The 22,980-nt window shown below is 35.7% G+C and overlaps 6 protein-coding genes and 2 long non-coding RNA genes across 8 annotated transcripts; 5 read left to right on the top strand and 3 right to left on the bottom strand.

Annotated features, from left to right (window-relative positions):
- On the bottom strand, positions 9-1,904 carry LOC109132825 (myosin-10-like). The gene is made up of 6 exons (XM_019245243.1): positions 1,409-1,904; positions 1,057-1,182; positions 789-932; positions 431-576; positions 186-342; positions 9-80 (listed from the first exon to the last, which is right to left on the bottom strand). Exons 1-6 carry the CDS (start codon positions 1,409-1,411, stop codon positions 9-11), a joined length of 648 nt encoding a protein of 215 aa, XP_019100788.1. The 5' UTR covers positions 1,412-1,904.
- LOC104786251 lies at positions 2,129-3,386 on the top strand. Its single transcript, XM_010511611.2, has 2 exons — positions 2,129-2,611; positions 2,884-3,386. The coding sequence occupies exons 1-2, from the start codon at positions 2,177-2,179 to the stop codon at positions 3,370-3,372; spliced, it is 924 nt and encodes a 307-aa protein (XP_010509913.1). The 5' UTR covers positions 2,129-2,176; the 3' UTR covers positions 3,373-3,386.
- On the top strand, positions 3,494-5,344 carry LOC104786250 (haloacid dehalogenase-like hydrolase domain-containing protein At2g33255). The gene is made up of 5 exons (XM_010511610.2): positions 3,494-3,886; positions 4,270-4,312; positions 4,426-4,486; positions 4,613-4,747; positions 4,975-5,344. Exons 1-5 carry the CDS (start codon positions 3,511-3,513, stop codon positions 5,137-5,139), a joined length of 780 nt encoding a protein of 259 aa, XP_010509912.1. The 5' UTR covers positions 3,494-3,510; the 3' UTR covers positions 5,140-5,344.
- Positions 5,464-7,390, bottom strand: LOC104786249 (tyrosine-specific transport protein 2-like). Its single transcript, XM_010511608.2, has 2 exons — positions 5,744-7,390; positions 5,464-5,659 (listed from the first exon to the last, which is right to left on the bottom strand). The coding sequence occupies exons 1-2, from the start codon at positions 7,309-7,311 to the stop codon at positions 5,581-5,583; spliced, it is 1,647 nt and encodes a 548-aa protein (XP_010509910.1). The 5' UTR covers positions 7,312-7,390; the 3' UTR covers positions 5,464-5,580.
- Positions 9,268-10,469, top strand: LOC109132972. Its single transcript, XR_002037870.1, has 3 exons — positions 9,268-9,390; positions 9,532-9,739; positions 10,127-10,469. It is a non-coding gene; the product is annotated as an uncharacterized LOC109132972 (long non-coding RNA).
- LOC104786248 (probable folate-biopterin transporter 9, chloroplastic) lies at positions 10,938-12,865 on the top strand. The gene is made up of 2 exons (XM_010511607.2): positions 10,938-11,633; positions 11,724-12,865. The coding sequence occupies exons 1-2, from the start codon at positions 11,189-11,191 to the stop codon at positions 12,863-12,865; spliced, it is 1,587 nt and encodes a 528-aa protein (XP_010509909.1). The 5' UTR covers positions 10,938-11,188.
- On the bottom strand, positions 12,524-12,934 carry LOC109133074. The gene is made up of 3 exons (XR_002037948.1): positions 12,845-12,934; positions 12,675-12,749; positions 12,524-12,584 (listed from the first exon to the last, which is right to left on the bottom strand). It is a non-coding gene; the product is annotated as an uncharacterized LOC109133074 (long non-coding RNA).
- Positions 19,929-22,486, top strand: LOC104786246 (histone-lysine N-methyltransferase family member SUVH2-like). Its single transcript, XM_010511606.2, has 2 exons — positions 19,929-22,085; positions 22,173-22,486. The coding sequence occupies exon 1, from the start codon at positions 20,078-20,080 to the stop codon at positions 22,049-22,051; it is 1,974 nt and encodes a 657-aa protein (XP_010509908.1). The 5' UTR covers positions 19,929-20,077; the 3' UTR covers positions 22,052-22,085; positions 22,173-22,486.

Here is a 22,980-nt window from a genome sequence, read left to right as displayed (position 1 = left end):
TGGAAAAATCAAGAGATCCACCTTGAATTATTGTTTCTGACGGTTTTTGCATTACCAAAAGCTTCTAAAACTGGATTTGACTGCATAACAGGAACATAACACGAGAAGAATAAGAAGATATCTATAGAGGGAAACTCGGTGAGTCTATCTTTAGTAAGATAGTTAGAATGAAACAGTCTATCTACCTCCAAAACTTGCTGTTCTACAGATCGTCCTTCACTCTCAGCTTTTCCACCCATGTATGCAAGATATTGCATGAGCATCTTTGTGCTCTCTGTCTTCCCAGCACCGCTTTCTCCACTCACCAAGATCGCCTGGCTTACTCCCTCATTGATCATTTTTCTAAAATTTATATTCTTGATGATTGTCAGGCCCATACAAATGGTAGTGCGACATTAGTAGAAGTTTCATCTAGGCAACAGAAGATTACCTATATGCAGAATCAGCAACTGCAAAAGGATGGGGGCTTAGCTCGCCAAAATCTGTGCCCTTATACTGTTCCATTATGTCATTTCCATATAGGTGGGGTAATCTTTTAAAGGGGTTAACAGCGATCAATATATTCCCGGTGTATGTCTGTAACAATCAAGAACAAATTAGCTTGCTAAAGACACTTCAGAAAAACCATATTGATGATATAGCTATAATTGGGCAAACAACATAGGGATGATTAAAGGAAAGAAGTCATTTTCAGGAAAGCAATGTTAGAAAGCTAGTGATAGAAGTCATGAGCGGGTGTAAAAATGAAAGAATGGAAACTGACAAGAGTGAAAAATGCTGAAGCATACATAAATTTCATTAGCATTGAATCTGGATTTAAGATTGAGAAGAAACCCTGGTTCATGCAAATACGCAAGCTTTGTCATGTCGTCCACACCAAGTTCAGGAAACTCAGGATCCTTGGGATAGACAGAATTAACCTTTGCCACAACCTACAATGAAATGCATCAAAACTAAGAACATGTTATATGCTCACTATAACCATCTCTATGTAGCCTGTAGAAAACAAAATCTTTCAATTCTACTAGTTGCTTATTGAGAGAAAAGGGGGCAAACCATCTTGGATTGGCAATTGACTTTGATCTCTTCACCGTCAGATTCCACTACTTCTCCATCAATCCAGGCTTCATCAGTATCTTCCACCCAGACATGCGACCCAACAGCTACCTTTGCTGAAGCAGCCTGATCAAATCAAATCTCCATTAGCTGTTATTTTTTTTCTGTTCTATTTACACACATTTTATTATAATATATGCCTTCTTCTCTCGTACACTTATAAGTAAACATATCAACCAAATTAAAAGAGGAATATAAAAATCAGCTTAAAAAAACCAGCATAAGAAGAAGAGAATGAACAACACGGTAGGAGAAATCACAATGCAGGTGTCAGAGATGAGAGACAAGGTACCATTATCACGGCCGAATTAGGTCAAATATTCCTAGATTCGATCCCGAATGAAGATGATTTCCAACGGGAGAAACATTAGAAAAAATCCCTGCGAACCCAATCAGATGGTGTTTCCACACCATCGATCCAAACACACACAAATTTTTCACGAACGTTTCTATTTCTCTCTATATCTATCTATCTATCTATCTATCTATCTCTCCAAGCTTCAAAAATCTCTGGTCGACGTAAAAACAAAAAGCCAAAGATTAAAGGTACATTCACGTTTTGTAGACGAAAATTTCGAATTTTCCAGAGATAAAAGAGGTCTAAAACCCTTTGGCTTTTCCGTTTCCAGCGATTCGCTGTAAATTTTCGCAGGGACCTGAGAAATTTTCTCGCGTTTTCCCTCGGAATAAATTTTCTCTCCTGTTTTTTTTTTTTTTGTTTGTTTGATGCTCTTCCTCTGTCTCTCTCTTCTCTCTCCCTCCCTCCCTGGTTTCTGGAAAAAAGGCAGAGAGAAAAGAGAATCCACGACATTTAACGTTGTGATTCCGAAATTATCCTTAACCGGAAGTCGATTCGAACATTTATCCTAATTAATCCTTAAAGAGTTAAACCGGAATTCGATTCGAACATTTATCCTACTGAACCGATTCGGGTTTACGGTATTCGATTTCAATGGAGGAGATGATGACAACGTGGCGCAAGTTGAGTGTTCCATTACAATTAATTAAGGAGAAGAGAATCTGTTCGTCACTGGCTCTTCCCTTCGCCAGAGAGACGTTAATGGCGGATAGAGGAGGAGCTCTTCAGCTTCTTCTTCGTCGTCCATTCTCACCGCGAATGTCTATTCTCCTTAGCTTATCAAACATCCACTTATGGCGATTCCAAAACCCTATATTATCTCCCTCCGATTCTCGTCATCTCTATTTCTCTCACTCACGACGCTCTACAGTTGATTCGGTGAAGCTAGTTCCTCTAAATCGCCGGAGATTCAGCTATAAAATATGCGCCGCCGCGGATGAAGGTAGGGGATATCGTTTGACGAAAAGAAGAAAAAGGGGGAGGAAACGACGGGAGCTTTGGGAGCAACTCTTTGAGGATAATGTTGAAGATGACGAAGACGATGATAATGATAATGATAATGATAGTGGTGGTGATGGTAAATTTGACCTGTGGAAGATCTTAGAGGAAATTATAGATAATGTTTGGATTTTAAAGGTAAATTTTAGTTTCCACAACATTTGAATTTGGCTGGTTAAAATTGGGGAATCTACTACTGTTATTGTTCACTGGTAATGGGTTATGGAGTGAATCTGAACTAGTTTTGAATTCAAATGATATGGATACTTGAAAAATGTTCACACTTTAGTGTGGTATTGGTTGGTACATGTTAACAAACCAAGATTGTGTCTTTCTGCTCATATCTAAGAGAAATGGATTGGCTTGTTGTTGATCTTTTATTGTGTTTGGGTATTTGTTCACTTTTGTAGGCGTTAAGATCGTATGGTTATCTCCTCCCGTTCATCATCTTGTCGCTATTTTTCAGCACCGGACCTAAGGCTTTCCTCGTGTCATTAGCCGTAGCCATTGGCCCATCATTGTTATTCTATGCGTTCCAGAAGTTGATTGGTTGGGATAAACGTAAAAGAACATCAATGGCGAATCAGTTTGGGATAGAGGATGAAGACGAAGGCATAGTGGAGAGGAGACGAAGGAGCAGGGTTCAGTACAACCCATCAATGGTTAGAAACAATGTCAATAATGGCCGTGAAGTTAACCGTAGTTCAGCTGAAATGGCTTCTAACTTCGGTGGGTGGGATGAATTAGATGGGCGTTCGACAGTTCCTGAGCAGCCAATAAGCAAACCGAAGAGGAAGAGAGTAAGAAGAAGAGAAAAGGCAGCAGCACAACCATTGTTGTTAAGATTGTTGGTTTCTTTGTTTCCATTCTTAAGCACTTACACAAACATGCTCAAGTGAACATTTCCCTTAAACCGAGAGAAAACAATTTGTTCAAATCAAATCAAACCGAACCGGAATTGGTTAAAAATAGAGAATAATTAATTATGAACCGTTTTAAAAAAAAAAAATAAGGCAACCCATGATGTTCTCTGTTATATGTGCCTCAATTTCAGTTTCAGGCTTTCACCATTTTCCATGACTTTCCTCTTATCAAGATCATTAATTTCTCTCACTCTCGTCAGACCTTCTTGTTCGATTTCAATGGCGAATCCAACGATGAACGCTAAAGCTCGTCTCAGAGGCGTTGTATTCGATATGGACGGAACCCTGACGGTTCCGGTCATCGATTTCGGAGCAATGTATAGAGCTGTTCTTGGTGAAGATGCGTACAAGCGAATCAAAGCAGAGAGCCCTACTGGAATTGATATCTTGCATCATATTGAGTCTTGGAGTCCTGATAAACAGCAGAAAGCTTATGAGATCATTGCCGATTATGAGAAACAGGGAATAGATAAGCTCCAAATCATGCCTGGTACGGACTCATTCTCTTGAGTAGTTTTGATTTTTTTTTTTTTGAGTTTGTGTTTTGTGTAGTGCAAGTTTCAGTGATTTTGGATATTCTTCTGTTAATCGTTAGTAAAAAAAAATTGAGACTTTTTCCAAGAGTGGGTCAAAGATTGAGAATTTTCAAGGAATCTTGGATTCTTGATGTGTTAGTCTGTGGAGGTTTGGCTTTTGCCTTTTATTGTGTTTTGACAACTTTAATTCACCACATCACAATTTGTGTTCTTTCTCCTGGTCTCATTGACTTTATGCACTTGTAAATCTAGGTATCATTTGATGAAGTAGGACTGTGTTTCTTCGTTGATTAGAGATTTAATTCTCTCTTCTGATATGCCATAAATTATGTTGCAGGTGCTGCTGAACTATGTGGCTTTCTTGATTCCAAAAAGATAAAGTCAGTTTTCAGATACTTTCTGTCTATGATTTTCGTTTTTTTTTTTGTGGTCCTGATAACCATACTCAATGCTAAGAAGATAACTGTTGTTACATTTTGTATATACTTTATAGGAGGGGGCTGATTACACGCAATGTTCAGAAGGCAATCGATATCTTCCATCAACGTTATGAGGTAAGTATGCTGAATCGAAAACATTTTTAGTCTAACCAGCTGCATGATTAGTTTTTACTGGATTGCCTTGTTTTTCTGAGAGATGAAATCTGTGGCAGTTCCTTACAGTTATGTTTCATTGTATAGGTTATCTTTTTTCCAGCACTAGGCAGAGAGTTTCGTCCATATAAACCAAACCCAGACCCACTGTTACATATATGTTCTACATGGGGCATCCAACCTAATGAAGTCATGATGGTTGGTGACAGCTTAAAAGATGATGTGAGTGACAGAAATGATAACTAGTCTTAGGTTAAACCTTCTGCGTAGCAAATCTTAAGCAATGCCCGCGTTTAAGCTCATGAAAGAAGCTTAAACACAGATCTTCTTATGCCATTGCTTAAGTGTTTTCTATGTGGAAAGGATGTGTACCAACTCTCAGACTATTTCTTCACATTTTGACTTAAGATTACAACTGGTAATTGATCTTTCTTCACTTTATTCTGCAGATCGCATGTGGGAAACGAGCTGGAGCCTTCACTTGCTTGCTAGATGAAACTGGAAGGTATGGACCAGATGACTTTTCTGTCTCCGGTCTGCAACCTGATTTTAAGGTTGATTCCTTGTCCAAAATTCAGAATATATTGGAGACAAACTTCGACATGAACCCATAGTTTTCTTTTCTCCACGTTATTCAACTTGTAGTCAGTCTCAGTGACCAAAGTAGTTTTCTAGAGTTTATAATCACTGGCTATCTTGAGTTGCACAATTGTGTCCCTGCGCTGTCATCTACGGAACGTGTGTGAGTGTAAACACTGTTGTCTGTTAAGTCCAAAATTTCAGTTTATTTATATGATCTGATTTTTAAAAATTCTACAATCACAGGTAAGCCAATAATATTATTCTTTTTCATCCATTGTGAAATGTCATCTTGCTATATGAAAAAAGACTTCTCAATCGCTATTAGTGTTTCTAAAAGGAACCAAAGAACACATATATCTTCGTGAAGGTCCCAGTGGGGCCTTGTTGCTTCCCTAGAGTCTGGTTAGCACAGTAAGATCATGGCAAATGTTGTGTAAAATGATACAAACAAAACATTTCTATTTGAGGGTAATCTAATGCCATATTCCCAAAATAATGGCGATTACAAATAAGATCAATAAGGTAAAGTTGCCTCCGGGAAGAACCCATGACCTGCAAAATCAGAAGATTTTGGTTTCAGATGAAGAAACAGAGAACTACAGAGAATGTTTTTGTGTAAAAGTAGGGTGAAGTTACCTGAGTTTCTTTCTAGACTGTTGAATATAAGCCATTGCAGGAGGCAGGACACCAAAGAGGAAACAGTTTGCATAAACACCAGCAAAATCCAGCGCTCTCGAGAACGTTGAGGGATAGAATGTTGCAATGAGAGCTGGAACTCCAAGGACAAATAGCATCACTACTGCTTCAAATCCATCACGAGCTTTTGCTGGTTCACTGTATAAGACTCTCCCAGTAGTTCTCTTATTACCCTCCTTCGATGAGAAACTTACTGACCCAGTTCTTCCATTTCCATTCCCATTTGATTGCTTAGACACAAGCTTCCATGTATCAAGGAGCTGTTTTGGGAAGCTAACAGAGTATCCAATTAAACTGGTAGCTAAGGCTGAGAAAGCAAAGCCTTGAACAGCAGATAAAGCAGAAGGGTTAACAGATAGAAGAAGAGAGATTGGGTCAATGGTTGAAGAAGGTACAGCAGGCACAGTGATCCTTGCAAGCCCCAAAACAATTAGATTCCATGACAACACCATAGCCAACGGCACAACACCACCTACAAGAATGGCTCTCCTAGCATCTGAAACCGAATCCCCTGCGAGATTGCATATGAAGGGAGTGATGACATGAAACCCTAGTGTCAGTACCATAACAGGAACCGCAGGTAAAACGGTAGAGACTTTCCAACATGATTGACCAAACGAAGCTAACACATTGGACCTAGCCACAGATAAACCAATGGCCACAAGTGAAGTAATAGAGAAGAGCATGAGGAAGCAGAGACCTCTGTTAGTGAAATCAATGGCATCGAAAGGGAAAAAACCAATCAAGATTCCGGAAACTAGAGGGACTATAGCATTGGCCAAGAATGGATTCATTGAAGGAAACCACTGAGACAAAATAGAGCCAATACCCGAGACACAAGCAACCACCAAAGAGAAACTCAGTGAAGCATACACAAAAGCAACAAAAACCCCAAATTTGTTCCCAAAGGATTTGGTTGCAAGTCCTGTGAAGCTAACCTCAGCTGCATTGTCTTCTTCCATGGCTGCAAAGCTAAGCTCAGCCACGAGAAGTATAGAGGAAATGACGTAAACCCAAGAACAAAGTAAAGCAATGGTCGATGGGATTGAACCGGATCTGATAGTAGCAGCTGGGAGGCCAAGCATTCCAGGACCAACGGCGGTTCCGATGATTAAACTAACGGCAGCCCAGAAACTCTTTCCTTTTTTAGCTTCGTGGGTAATCTCCAAACCATCCATCTGCTGTAAAGTTTCCGACTTTATAGACTTTGCATCAAAGGCAAGCTCAGAAGAAATGGTCGTTGACCGAGGTTCATCATGGTTTCTGCATTTGAAAACTAAACGTGAGTAGAGAGAGCCGTTCAGGGAAATGTTTTTCCGATGAACTAGTGTATATTGCGTCGGAGGCGAACTCCGAGAGTGACAGACGGAAGACTTGGGAATACTCCGGCGAGAAGAGAGTGTACGAGAAAGGGCATTTTGAGGGAAAAGAAGAGATTTTGAAACTATGGGAGATGCAGAGATGGGATCTAGAGAATGTTGGCGCAAAGGAAGAGCCATTGATGCCATGTACGAGAGATTCTCTGTCAAATTGGACCTGATGATACTTTGGAATCTTAATGGCTCTGTGTTGAGAAGATACACTAACTCGTTAGGTAGGACTTTGTCTAATAAACCAGAAATGTGTGGGATTTGGTATAATGAAAAGGATTAAATTGGTCTAGTCATTGGATTGATTACCCATCAGACGATACTAAAAAAGGTAAAAACCCAACTACTAACACTCTCTCTGATATCAATATGAAAAAAAATACTATTATACCTACCAATTCATGTTAAAAAAAGAAATGCACAAAACAGAGAATGACTAAAACTTGATTTCAAAATCAAAGTATGTTAGTAAAACAACAACAAAACTTTAGAAGCAGCAGCAGATTTGGCTTTCTCGTTGTTCAGTTCAACTTTGAAATTGCAACAAAGTCAGTTAGTCACCTCCATATTGTTGACTCGTTTCCTCCAATTCTTGGATCCAGAGAACACTAGCAATATCGCTTTCTTCCTCTCCAAGGAAAGGAAGAACAAGTTTAGGCACTCTAACCATTTTTTTTGTTTTTCTTCTTTATATATGTAACTGAAATAGTCTGGTTTGTATAATTTTGCTATAATTATATCATGTAATCTCACTATTAGTAATTATGATAAAATATAGTACAGTCACTCAGTATGTTGTATGTTGTAACACTAACACGTGTCGATACAGCATGAAATTGCCAGACGTGATATTCTCGACAAAAGTCAAATAAGTCACAATCGAATTCAGAGAGAGAGGTCATAGTTTCGAGGAGTTTGCCAAAGAATGGGAGCCACCAGTATCTTTTAAAAAACCTTGTTATTCCAAACACCAAGGACAGGACACTCCATCAAGTGGGTTCCATGAAATTAAAGTTAACGAAGACTAAATAATCTCAAGTACTTTAGAGATAGGTATTGTATTAATATACCTCAAAATCTCACTAGCAATTCTTTAATTATTGTTAATGAAGGACAACCTTATCACTCTTCTAGATCTTTCTCAATTTTAAACTAGAGCTAATTGCCTAATTTATACACACATACACAAATGTCTATGGCATTGAAAAAGTATCTAATGGGCATCACATTATTATTGTGGCTAATTTTGTTTCCTTGTGTGTTGTGTCTTGTTTCTTTAAGGGCATGTTTATCGGGGAGTTGTTAGGGAGGTTCTTAGTGTATTTGGGCAAAAAAATAAATCAGAATAAAAGAAAAAATCTAAGATCTCCTCTTATATAGTATACTGGAATGTGGGTTAAGAGGCGCTACGTGTCAGCTGTCTGTTGGGCGAGCAGAAAATACAAAACGAAAAAAAAAAATATTGGGGGTGAATGATTTTACTATTTTTCTTCTCTCTCTCTTTCTCTCGCGATTGTATCGGTGAATCAAGAACACAAATTGGAATCAGAAGATTGAAACAATTGGAATCACATGGTTTGTTTCTTAGATGTAGTACAATTGTTTTCTGATTAGGGTTCTTAGATTTAGGATCGCAAATAAGGGTTATTTGATGTTAGTTGGAAAATTAGGGATTTTGGTGTCCATGTTATGGTGAAAGAGTTTTCTACTTTCCTCAAGGTCACATGGAACAAGTATGTATAGAATGATCCAACTCTCCCAAATCGTTCTTAATTTGTTTCTCAATTATAAGAATTGAATGTTTTTTTTTTATTATGTAACAGTTGGTGGCTTCGACTAATCAAGGAGTCGTTGATCAAGAGATACCAGTTTTTGATCTTCCTCCGAAGATACTTTGCCGTGTTCTTAGTGTTGTGTTGAAAGCAGAGCATGAGACTGATGAGGTTTACGCTCATATCACATTACACCCTGAAGAAGATGTAAGTCAAAAATAAGAATTTTTTTGACTTAATATGTTATCAATTCAGTCAATTTGATGTTGGTCATTCTTTAAAGAGAGATTTCAAATCCTTCTGACTAAAGAAGATGGTCTCTTTGGATATCTTGTGTATATGCAGGTGTGGTCCATGTAAGGTGATTGCTCCCAAGTACAAAGCTTTATCAGAGAAGTATGAGGACGTTGTCTTTCTAAAGCTTGACTGCAATCCAGATAACCGGGTTTGTGCTCTATAACCCAATATCTATCTATTGAACCATGATAGTATCTAAAGATAAGAGAAGACTTTCATCAACAACGCTACTATGTACTTCTCCTTTGTTGTTGCTGAATTTTTTTTGACTCTTTTCTATTGGTGGCAGCCATTGGCAAAGGAGTTAGGAATAAGAGTGGTTCCAACATTCAAGATATTGAAGGACAACAAGGTCGTCAAGGAAGTGACTGGTGCGAAATATGATGATCTGGTTGCGGCGATTGAAACAGCGAGATCGTCGTCTGCTGGTTCTGGTTGAACAAGAAGCAGAACAGTTTAGACAGTGGAAAGCCTCCCGGGAGAAGGAACTTTTGCAGGTACCTTTTCCTGTTTCTTTTTATGTTTTTGTTCTGTCATAGCTTTGATAACCTTGGATTAAGTATTAATGATTGAGACTCAAGATGATTTTGTTATGTTATAGAGATCATTGATTCGTATTTTGTTCTGTTTTTGTTGATTATGTAGATGGATATGTTTTTTGTTCTGTCATAGCTTTGATAACCTTGAGTTAAGTATTAATGATTGAGATTCAAGATGATTTTGTTCTGTTATAGAGATCATTAATGCCTTTTTTGTTCTGTTTTCATGATTATGTAGATGGATATGTTTTTGTTACATACTAACTCATTCACATTGTTGTCCTCTAGCTATATGAACCTGTTACATACTAACTCATTCACATTGTTGTTTGTAACTGAAACCAGATTCATAAGATGGTTGAGCTGTCGGGAAGCCCAGATCGTGAAGCCATGTGGTATTTAGAAGTCATGGACGCATACAGACTGTTCTATGAGCCCTTGATCCTAGAGTGAAGCCATGTGCTTTCCGCAGCCCACATCTCCACAAAAACCAAATCATCAGTGACGAGTGTTTGTTTTTTCAAAGAGTTTCTGTCTTCAGTGATGAAACAAACCAAGGATGTTGTTCTGTCTTCAAATTCGTTGTAGTTTTATGTTGTGTAAGCTAGCAAATGGTTTGTTACCCCAAGACACTTGGTAACTATCCTGCAATCGTTTTTTTTTTGTCATACTCATCTTCTAACATCAATTTCTGTAATACTTGCTGTTAATCACTAATGATGAGTGTTTGTTCCTTCAACTCTCCCCATACTTTGAATCAGTATTAAAATTAACTCTCCCCATACTTTCAACTCTCCCCATACTTTGAATCAGTGTTAATCACTAATGACGAGGACTGGATCAATATACTTTGAATATGATCTATGGGGGTGGGGACATTGTATATGAATACAACAAGATGATTTGGTTGAGAATATTTGGGCAAAATTTGGAGCAAATCAGTATTAAAATTAATCATTTTCTCCATTTAAGAATTGCACTTCTATTATAATATGTATTAATGTTTTATTATGTTTTGTATGTTTGAAAATTAATTAAAATGCAATATTTTCTAATTTTATAAAATCTTAAATGCTTACACATTTATACCACTTTTATTCTATTTAAAATTTTTAAATTTAAAAAAACAATATTTTCAAAAATAAGATACCCAAAACAAGAACCTACTAATAAAAGAGATAATTTTATCTAAGAGATCATGGGTTCTTATATTCCAAACAGTGCACAATTAATTCATAAAAAATTTAAGAACTCCCCTTCTAATATACTACCGATAATCATGGTCTAAGAACCGACCTGTGAATCTTTCTCATCTTTTCTCTCTGTTCCATCTCTTAAATTTTTTTCTCCCCAGATTTTGAATCCGTGAGAAACCAAAAACAAAACAAAACCAAAGCTCAAGAAGTCATGAATAATTCATTATTATCCATCTCAACCCCAGTTAAGTTCTTGAAACCATCAGTTCCGTACGGAATAAGCTTAAACACCACCATTAACAAGAAACAGAAGCGGCAAAGCAAAACCCTTGTCGTGAAATCCAAGTCCAACACAAGGTCAACAACAATATTGACCAGTAGCGTCTCGGTGGTTAAAAGGAGAAACAACAATGGTAGAGATAAAGGACAAACGGTTCTGTTGTGTGCTTTAGGGTACTGGGTTCAAGGGTCGAGGTGTCTCCCATGGCTTGCACTTAACTTCCATATGGCTCATTGTCTTAATCTCAACCCATCGACGCTTCAGCTTGTGCAGTACACTGCTACTCTTCCCATGGTTGCTAAGCCACTCTATGGAGTTCTCTCGGATGTTGTTTACATCGGTGGTGCTCGTAGAGTTCCTTACATCTCCATTGGAGGTTAGTTATCTTTCTCCAACTGTGTATAAAAAAGAGTCTCTTTCTTATCTTACTCTGCTCCAAGTGGTTCAATTTAGTGTATTGTCACAGTGCTTTTGCAGGGTCTAGCATGGGGTTCATTGGCTATATTTCCTGGTGCTCGAGAAGCTCTTCCGTCACTTATGGCATTTGTTCTTCTTAGTAACCTTGGAGCATCCATTGCTGAAGTTGCTAAAGACGCTCTTGTTGCGGAACACGGTTTAAGATATCAAGTGAATGGTCTTCAGTCTTATGCGCTTATGGCTTCAGCAGTTGGAGGGATCCTTGGGAACTTACTCGGTGGATATTGCTTACTCAAAACACCTCCTGGAATCTTGTTTCTTGCTTTTACAGCTTTGTTGACGTTACAGCTCACTGTTTCTTTATCATCTAAAGAAGAATCCGTTAGCTTGCCACGGATAAGAGAAGTGAGTCCAGAGACAAGCTCTGTTTTGGGGATCGTAAAGAAACAGTTTTTGGATCTTGTGGGACTTGTTCACGTAGATGAAATCTCTCAGCCTTTGACTTGGATTGTAGCTTCCATTGCAATGGTGCCTCTTCTCTCAGGATCAGTCTTCTGCTACCAAACTCAAGTACTAAACCTTGACCCTTCTGTTATTGGTATGTCAAAGGTTATTGGACAGTTGATGCTTCTCTGTTTAATCGTGGTTTATGACCGTTACTGGAAGACACTTCCCATGAGGCCGTTGATCCATATCGTGCAACTCCTCTACGCTTTTTCAATACTCTTTGATTACGTCTTGGTGAAGCAAATAAATCTTGCGTTCGGGATCTCAAACAAGGCTTTTGTGCTCTGTTTTTCTAGTGTAGCGGAAACCCTAGCACAGTTCAAGATTCTTCCTTTCTCTGTTTTGCTAGCAAATATGTGCCCTGGAGGCTGTGAAGGATCAGTCACCTCTTTCATTGCTTCAACTATGTGTTTATCATCAGTTGTTAGCGGATTCGCTGGATTTGGAATGGCTAATATGATTGGGATAACATCGAAGGATTACACGAACCTACCTGGAGGAATTCTCATACAGTCTTTGGCAGCTTTGGTGCCTTTGTGGTTTATCCACTATGTTCCAATGTCAGAGCCTGGTTTTGAGAAAGAAGGAAAGAGAGCTATGAGTAAGAAAAGTAGAAGGAATAGACGAGTAGGGAGAGTCATAGGTCAGGAGGTTTTTGCTTACCGTCGAGAAAGAGAAACATAAACAAGAATCAGTCTCAGTTACAGTTAGATATGAGATATGTGGCAATATCATTGTCTCTATGGACCAAGAGGATGGATACTGATGTTTTCATGGATGATACTAGATTGTCAAGAATCTGATAAATCCAATTAGAGCATGGATGAGAGAAAACAATGTTTTATTTTCAGTCAACACCAATGTTTGCTGCATGCAACAACTAAAGTGTCAAGAATACATCGTTCTTGGTTTGAATACACGAAATTATCTAATTTGTTCACACCAAATGTATCTTTTTAGTAGCGGTGGTTGATGTCCAAGCGCCACATTTGTTCATTATCAGTACGTGTTGCATGCAGAAGAGACCCGACAATACTAAAAGTTCAAGCAAACTGTTTATATATATATATATATATATATATATATATATATATATATTTTATTCTTTTAGTCCATTTTTATATTTCTATATTGATTGTTGTTATTCTATTGTCACAAAAAAAGAAAAAAAACAAAAAAAAAAACTCAGTTTAGCTAAATTGGTCAACATTTGATTCGGTAGTGTTTACGAATTACGAATAATGTTTTGGTAAATCGGATTGGTATGGAAAATAACCAAAAGTGTCATTACGAGATCATCTTCTGACAGGATACGGTTGAAATTGGTTCATTGCAAAAAGCCAATGGCACATAAATTCTCGTACTAGAATAAGACAGTATGGAAAAGGTTCAACGTGGTTACGTTTCATTTGACAAATTTTAGTGAGTTTTTTTAAAAGAAAGCTCGTAAATCTCCAATATTTATGAGAGCTGTGCATGGATAATGTCATAAATTTCAAGAATCTATATTAACATTTTTTTAATATATTTTGTGTTATACTCTTTTAGTTTTGTTTATTTAAAAAATTATTTACAACATTAATTTCTAAACATTTTCCAAAAACATTAATTCAGATTTTGTTTCCTAAATAGTTTATATTCCATTCAAACTAAAAAATAACAACAATCAATATGGAAATATAAATATAATATATGTAACCACGCATTCTGTTAGATTTTGAAAATATTCTATATCTGAATCCTTTGCTAACAAAAAAAATAACAATTTGATTCCGATTTTATTTACCAAAATCTGTGAATTTTGATTTTTAATGTAAGAAGAACTTTGATTGACATTTATTTAAATATTATAATTAACATATATAAATTTAATAAAAATTTTAAATAATACGAATATGTAAAATTAAAAAAGTTTCAAATACTTTATAATGTGTTTATGTATTTATATAGTAGATGAGTTATAAAGAAGATATGTTAGAATTAATAAAATATTATTAAATTTGTGCTAGCACAGGTTAAATCCTCATTTTATTATTTGTCAACACTACTAATATTAGAATATTTAACATATATATAAAGTCAAGTTGATTTAACTAAAAATGTGTAAAATAATTAAATCGTTTAGGAAAAATGTGATTTAATCACAGCGTATAAATTACTTATTATGTAATTAGATATCTTAATTTTTGTTATAATAATTAGAAATCAAATTAGAATCTTAAACACTAAACAAAACAAACTAGATATAACAAACAAATGGTTATGAAGTGTGTTGCAGTTTTAAAAAAATAATATAAACATTTTAGCCGCACAACAGCCAAAAAAAATTTAGTTATTCATCTATTTACAAAACATCTAATATTTAACAAATATATCGACAGAAAATACAAATTATAATAAAAATTATATGCCCGCAGTATACCGCGGGTTAAAATCTAGTATTAGGATTATAAATTAAAGTCTAGATTAGACCATTTTGAATAGTAATGATGAAATTGGTATGTTATTTTGTAAAAGTTACGGTTTTCAAAAATAAGGTTGTGTGTGATATATTTTTTTCGCAAATTGGGATTTCATAAGAAAATTAAAAGGAAATCAGAAATTTAAGTGGCTGAGATCAAAGATTCGAATGATCTTGTGGGTGTGATTTAAGGAACACAGACGATTAGGTGTCACTTTAAGGGGCTTAATGGCTAAATGAGATTAAACACTACTTTTGCATTGTTTTGCATAGTTGATTTCTCTATATAATAAGAACAACTCCGACTTCTCTATAGCTTCCTTACTCGAAATCCTCTCTTAATAATTGGTTCTTCCACCTCTCATTGCCATCGATTTGCCTAAACTAACCATATATAACAAGGTTTTCTCTTCCTCTTTTCAATAACTTTGAATAATTATGACCATCGATCTCCATCATGTTTTCTGTATCATTGTAGGACATGATAACTGTAAGAGAATATGAGGAACCATCATCTGAATCCCTTTAAACTCGTCAAAGTTCATCTGTTTCGAGCAACTCTTTTGGTAAGATTTCTAACGCATCTCCCACGTCTTAAACCATCCTTTAGAGCTCATAGATCATATTATAATATTTTCAAAATTAAAATATATAGGTGGAGCATCCATATATTTTTTGTTATTTTGCATCCATAGATTTCATGTTTATCAGAGTAACACTTTGGTTTTTTTTTTTTGCTGATCAACAACGGTCAATGGCCAATTCATACTGCAAATTTTTACGAATACACCGACTTTCTCTCCTAGTATAGGGATCCTATGAATCTTTTGTTAACATCAATTTTAATTTGAAAAATACTCAAGTTACTTGGATGAACCTTTTTATTCATCTCTTTCCCTCTCAAATTCTGTATATTTTTAATTAAGGAAAGTTAAATATTGGCTTGGTCTAGATTTTACAATTAAACGAAATTATGTATCGATTTGAATTTATAAATGAGAATTATGTTTTAGATTTTACAATTAAAACGAAATTCTATGTCAGTCTGATTGTAACGCCCCAACCGCCACCTCTCAGTATGCCTCATGTTCAATCCCAATCCATATGCCTACCTTCCTTAATGGGTATCATGTTCTCTCACTAGTCCCTTGAGCCCATTCATATCCGACAGTCGGTTTGCTACGTCCGGGAGGTTTTAAAAACTTGTTACCATCCCTACAAATTACCAAATGATATTTTCCTGTGTTTTGTCCTCACTCGCACAGTTCCGACAGTCACTTCCCCAAAGGTCACCTATCCTAAGACTACTCTAGCATAAGCATTCTTAACTGTCGAGTTCTCTCAGGACCGTTGACTGAAAAGATAAGTGCACTTTGGTGACATAGGTGGTCAAATTAACTCTTTTAAACCTCTCCGCAATCCGGGGTGTCACAAGTTTACAAATGAGGTGATTAGGGTGTAGATTTTACAATTAAAACGACATTATATGTCGGTTTGGATTTACAAATGAGGTGGTTAGGGTTTAGATTTTACAATTAAAACAAAATTATATGTCGGTTTGGGTTTACAAATTAGGTGGTTAAAGTTTAGATTTAACAATTAGAACGAAATTATATGTCGGTTTGGATTTACAAATGAGGTGGTTAGGGTTTGATTTTACAACTAAAACAAAATTATATATCGGTTTGGGTTTACAAATGAGGTGGTTAGGGTTTAGATTTTACAATTACAACGGGATTATATATCAGTTTGGTTTATAAATGAGCGGTTTGAATTTTTTATTTTACAATGATGTATACAAATTTTGTTTCCTTATTTGATAAGGAGGTAAATAAAGAGGTTCACCCCTAAACCCAAGTATTGTCCTTTTGATTTTGACTTTGGTGGTGAGAATATTGTATTTAATTCTAATGTAATTTTATTGGTAATTAATTTTCTTAAAATTTCAGGATTGCTGGAATATATTTCACTACTAATATATACAAGATATGTTTTTATGACTAGTACAATGTGCATTTATAGTTTTAAAATTATTATCATGAGTATGGATAGTTGAGATTTTAATTTCTTAAAAAAATATTCAAAAATTATTGTAGTTTCCTCTATAAATACATTATTCTCGTTATTTATATATAAAAATCATGTATTTGATAAATGACGAGAAATCATGTATTTATAGAGAAAAATGGTGAATTGTTTTTGAGATTCTTTTTTTTTAACTTAATTTCAACCATCTACGTTTAAACTCATGTTAATAGTTCAAAAACTATAAATGACACTACAAATGCATATCTATATATATATATTTGAAGTACATTTTGAGTTCTACCATTTTATTTGTACTTATTTAAAAACTTATTTACAAAGTTAATCCCTAAAAAATTTCCAAAAATAGCATTACTTCAAATTTTATTTTCTAAATATTTTACATTTCATTCCAACTAAAAAAAATTACATCCAAATCAATATGGAAATAGAAACTATGATATATTTAACCACACCATCTATTGTGTTTCGAAGATATTCTATCTCTGAATCATTTGCAAACAAATAAAACAACAATTTGATTTCCATTTTGTTTTCCATACATGTGAGCTTTAATTTTTAACGTAAGAAGAAATTCAGTTCACATTTATTTAAATATTGTAATTAATCTATATAAACTTAATAAAATTTTAAAATATTACGAATATGTAAAATTAAAAAAATTTAGATGAGTTATAAAGAGGACATGCTGGAATTAATAAAACATCATTAAATTTGTGCTAACACGGGTTAAATCCTCATTTTATTATTTTTCAACACTATTAATATTAGAATATATGACATATAAAATTAAGTTGATTTAACTAAGATTGTGTAAAATAATTAAATCATTAGAAACAATTTGACTTAATCATAGTGTATAAATGACTTATTATGTATTTAGATCCTTATATTTTGTTATAATAATTAAAAATCAAAATAGAATCTCAAGCACTAAACAAAATAAACTATATACATATAACAAACAAATGATCATGAAGTATATTACGGGTTAAAAAAATAATATAAACATTTAGTCATACAAACGGCCGGAAAATTTAGTTATTCCTCTATTTACAAAACATCCAATATTTAACAAACAAATACAACATAAAATATAAATAATAATAAAATTATATGCACACGGTGTACAGTGAGTTAAAATCTAGTTTCAGAATATAATCATAAAACTTATAGAAAATATCAAATGACACTATAACTATATATATATATATATAATTATTATTTTAAGTATATTTTCTTTAATTAAAATATAAATGTATATTTTCCTTTGTAGCTCGGAATAAAATATTTTCAATATCTCTTTCAAATTTATAGTTTGTTAAGAACAAATGAAATACATAACAACTTTGAGCAATAAAAAGAAATATACATTTAAATAAAATATCTACATATTACAAAGATATTGTATTTAATTCTAATATCATTTTTTCATATTTTTCTTAAAATTTTATAATTCTACTCTGAAATATATATTCTCAATTAATATATACAAGATATGTTTCTATGAATAATATAATTTACATTTATAGTTGTTGAACTATTATCATTTATCATTAGTCTATAAATACGTTGTTGTTGTCCTTTATCAAAGTATCTAAAACTCGTATGCAAAGAGAGAAAATTTTATTTTTTGGTTAAGTCATCCATAGTAGAGGAAATGAGGTATTCTCCAAACCTTCATTTACAATTTTATTAGTTATCGCTATGATGAATTCCAATCTGAAAATTCATGTATATGTATATAGATTTGATTACAAAACTAATACGTCAAAATATTTACTACAAAATCTCCAAACACAATGTTCCAAAATTTTGTCTCTTTATCGTGTTATGGTTTGCGGATGGAAACAGATGACTTCTTTTAACTTTCGCTAAAATTTAGTTTTCTTAATTGTAACTAAGAGTATTAATTATTATATTACAAGATCTTTATTGTTGTGGTTTTAATCAGAAAATAATGGTTAAAACTCAAGATAATGAGCGTGTTCGTTTGTCTGACGCAGGCGGCTGCGACAGCGGCAGCGACTGCGGCAAACGCAACTTTTTTGATCGCCGCAACTAATCGACGTCCAAAATTAGAATCAGCGTTCGCCGCAGCGTCTTGCCGCAAGCACCTGCGGCAACCAAACGAACAACAACACATGCGGCTGCCGCAGCCGCAGGTACTTGCGACGACGAAACGAACAGGCTCAATGAGGATAAAAACACATAGTTGCCGCCGCTGTAAAATAGGGTTTTCAATCATAAGAAGACGAAGATATCTGGTATAATTTTACAATTTTATCCTTTTAAAATGAAGATAAAACCCATACGTTACATATTGGGTTGAAGCCCATCAATTTCACATTTTAAATTACCGTATCATATTATAACTTATTTTTTTTTTAAATACATAGTGGGTTTAAGCCCATCAATATCACATATTAAACTATTTTTTCACATTGTAAAATATCTAAAACATATGGCCTTGAATGGTTTTAGGTAGTTTTTGAATTTTGATTCTTTGAAAATCTATTTTTTTACCATTCAAGATTTTTTAAAAATAGATTCCCTTAAATTTAGGGAAACTAGTTTTTGAGTGGTTTCTTGCAATTTCAAAGAGAAACTAAAAACCATAATTTTATGGTTTTTGTGAAAAAAATTCTTTCAACGTGAATATGTTTTATTTCTGACTTTATAGTTTTTATTTATTAATTTTAAAATGAATAGCAAAATCTAAACCAAAAAAATCAGAAACCAAAATCCAAAATCTAAAATCTAAAAACCAAAAACCATCTAAAAACTAATAACCATTCATAACCATAATGTTCTAAAGATTTGTCCATATAGTTTATCATGGATTTTACGGATGGAAATAGGTGACATTTTTTAAAAATTTCTAAAAATTAGTTTATTTAGTTGTAACTAAATGTATTGTTATTATAAATGAAGATTATACTAGAAATTGCATATTGGGTTCACAGTTCAAACCCATCACAAATCAAATTATAGCTTAAATTTTTCAAATAATTTAAACCCATTAATATCATACTTTAAACTAGTGTATCCACATTACAACATATTTTCATAATAAAATTCTTTTTTTGTAAGTTACAATAACAAAAGATTATTAAATCTATAGTTTTAATTTGAATTATATGAATTGTGAAGAAAGAAAAAAATTCATTCTTTCTAATATTTTTCATAAGAAAAATATGTATCGTACAAATTAATTGAACTAACCCAATTTTGATTTTTTTTTTCTTTGCCCAAACAGGAACAGTCCCGTGGACAAGTTGAGGCAGCCTCGAAGAGATGCAAGCAAACTAAGGAGGCCGGGCCCGAATCGTGACCCGAATAGTTTCCGGACTCGGAGCCCGGGTATTGTCTTCGGTTCATTGGGTAGGATGAGTACAGTGATGCCATTTCCTGACCTCAACCTAATGCCGGATTCTCAATCTTCAACCGCCGGAACCACAGCCGGCGAAACTGTTATCACCGGAAATCTGGAAGTTAAGGCGGAGCCAGTCGAAGAATTGCAAACTCCACCATCACCTATCTCCGATCAATCAGCCAGTAACGATCATCTCATCGCCGAGTTCGTACGTATCTCCAAGCTCTTCCGCTCCGCATTCAAGCCGTGGCAGGTCGAAGGATTAGACGGAGTCTCCGTTTACGGATTGGATTCCCGTGCGCTCGTTGCTGTACCGGATGAAGAAGATAACCGGGGATTCGTTGAACCGCCTCCGGGATTAGGGGATAACCGGGAATTTGGTGTCCCGCCTCCTCCGAAGACGAGTTTCGAGAGACCAAGAGAGCTGGCGAGAGTTACGATTCCAGGTCATGATCAACGGAAGCAACTCCGGCAACTCGTGAAACAAACTCGGATGGTTTACGAGTGTCTTAGGGTTCATCTAATAGCGGAGCAGAGGAAGTCTCAACCTCTACTTGGTAAGGGGCGTAGAGGGAGGAGCGATATGATAGCTGCGTCTATGATGAAGGCTAAAGGATTGTGGTTAAACTACGAGAAGCACATAGTTGGTCCAGTAGCTGGGGTTGAGATTGGAGATGTTTTCTTCTACAGGATGGAGCTTTGCGTCATTGGTTTACATGGTCAGCAACAAGCTGGGATTGACTGTTTAACGGCTGATCGGAGTGCTACTAAAGAGCCTATAGCTACAAGCATTATTGTATCAGGTGGGTATGAGGATGATGAAGATCAAGGAGATGTTCTGGTTTATACTGGTCACGGTGGGCAGGATAAGCAACACAGGCAGTGTGAGGACCAGAGGCTTGTAGGTGGGAACCTGGGAATGGAGAGGAGTATGCACTATGGCATTGAGGTACGGGTGATTAGAGGAATTAAGTATGAGAACAGCGTTACCTCGAAGGTGTATGTCTATGATGGTTTGTATCAGATTGTAGATTGCTGGTTTGCTGTTGGGAAGTCCGGTTATGGAGTGTTCAAATTTAAGTTGGTTAGGATGGAAGGGCAACCTAGGAGGGCTAGTGCGGTAATGAGGGATGCACAAACACTTAGACTTGAGCCGTTGAAGGTTAGGCCTCATGGGTATGTTAGCTTAGATATTTCTAACAAGAAGGAGAATGTCTGTGTGTTTCTGTATAATGACATAGATGGGGATCAAGAACCGATACACTATGAGTACATTGCAAAATCTATCTTTCCTCCTGGAATTTTTGGTCAAGGTGGGGGGATCAACAGGACTGGCTGTGATTGTACTAACGCCTGTACAGATGATTGTCTCTGTGCAAGGAAGAACGGTGGTGAGTTTGCATATGATGATAACGGGCATCTATTGAGCGGGAAGCGTGTGGTATTTGAATGTGGGGACTTCTGCAAGTGTGGTCCAGGCTGTAAGAGCCGTGTGACACAAAAGGGATTGAGGAAAAGGCTAGAGGTTTTCAGATCCAAGGATACCTGTTGGAGTGTCAGGACACTCGATCTAATTGAAGCTGGCTCTTTCATATGCGAATACGCAGGTGTTGTTGTCACAAGACATCAAGCTGAGATTCTGTCAATGAATGGGGATGTTATGGTCTATCCTGGTCGCTTCACGGACCAATGGAGTAACTGGGGCGATTTATCTGAAGTGTACCCGGATAACGTTAGGCCGAATTACCCATCTCTCCCTCCACTGGATTTCGCAATGGATGTGTCAAAAATGAGGAACGTGGCTTGCTACATTAGTCACAGCAAAGAACCGAATGTGATGGTGCAGTTTGTTTTGTACGACCATAACCATCTGTCGTTCCCCCGGGTCATGCTCTTTGCAACGGAGAACATCCCACCGATGTCCGAGCTAAGCATGGATTATGGCTTGGCCGATGAGGTGACGGGGAAGCTGGCCATCTGCAACTAGTTTGCAAAAGTTTATCTTTGTGATATATCTTGAGGTACGATCTCATCAATCATAATGTTGTTATATCCTTGGTCTCTGTGTTTTGCTCCTATGGCATTAATCAGTTACAACATTGATGCAGATGGAGAAAATTTTGAGTAAGCCTTTCTCTGCTCGTTTGTTGTTGTTCGTCTTCCCACCTTTCTGTGAAGCAAGAACGGGAGGCACGGTAGGAGAAAGTTATGCATCCGTTTTGGTGGGGCGGTAAAGACTAAAAGACTTCTCTTTGTCAAATGTAGCATTTGTTCTGTTATTAGTGTACTGAAATTTTTTGTATGGTTCTCTGTCGCTCATTTGATGGAGCTTAAAGCTGAAAAAAAAAAAAATGTAACAGTAAATCAACAAAAAATTCTGTAAAGAATTTTTGTAGAAAGGCTTTCTGAAGTTGGTAACTCATTTTATCTTTAAAAGATTGCCAGAGGCATCTCTCTACTAGAAGCATAGTAGCATTGCAGATCAACAACACCAAGAAGTCTAGTCTCTATTTTAAACCTTTCATTACTCTCTTAACAAAAGGAAACGGGAAAAAAACATCTCTTTTTTACTCACAAAAGTTAACCGGAAGAAGAAGAAGAAGAAGAAGCTAAAACCAAAGTTGACACCAGACCGGTATTTCAAATTCAAGTAAACCGGAATGTTAATAATTGGTGAAACTCGACGAAGGAAACTCGCCCGATAACGGCGGAGCAATTGCGATCACCGGCACTCTCATCGAAGTTTCGGTGGTGGAATCCGAAATCAAGAATCTCCTCTAGGTGATTTGATTTGTGCTTAGTTTCTCTCGATTTCATTAGCAAGAACAATCCAATTCTCTTGTAAATAACTCGGATTGATCTTCTGAATTTTGGGTTTAGGGGCTTAAACTAGGGTTTAGGTTCGTCTGGAGTTTG

The sequence above is a fragment of the Camelina sativa genome, chromosome 5, assembly GCF_000633955.1.
Source record: "Camelina sativa cultivar DH55 chromosome 5, Cs, whole genome shotgun sequence".
NCBI classification, from domain to species: Eukaryota; Viridiplantae; Streptophyta; class Magnoliopsida; order Brassicales; family Brassicaceae; genus Camelina; species Camelina sativa.
The sequence above is the reverse complement of the archived record's forward strand: the minus strand, read 5'-3'. Positions and strand labels throughout refer to the sequence as shown.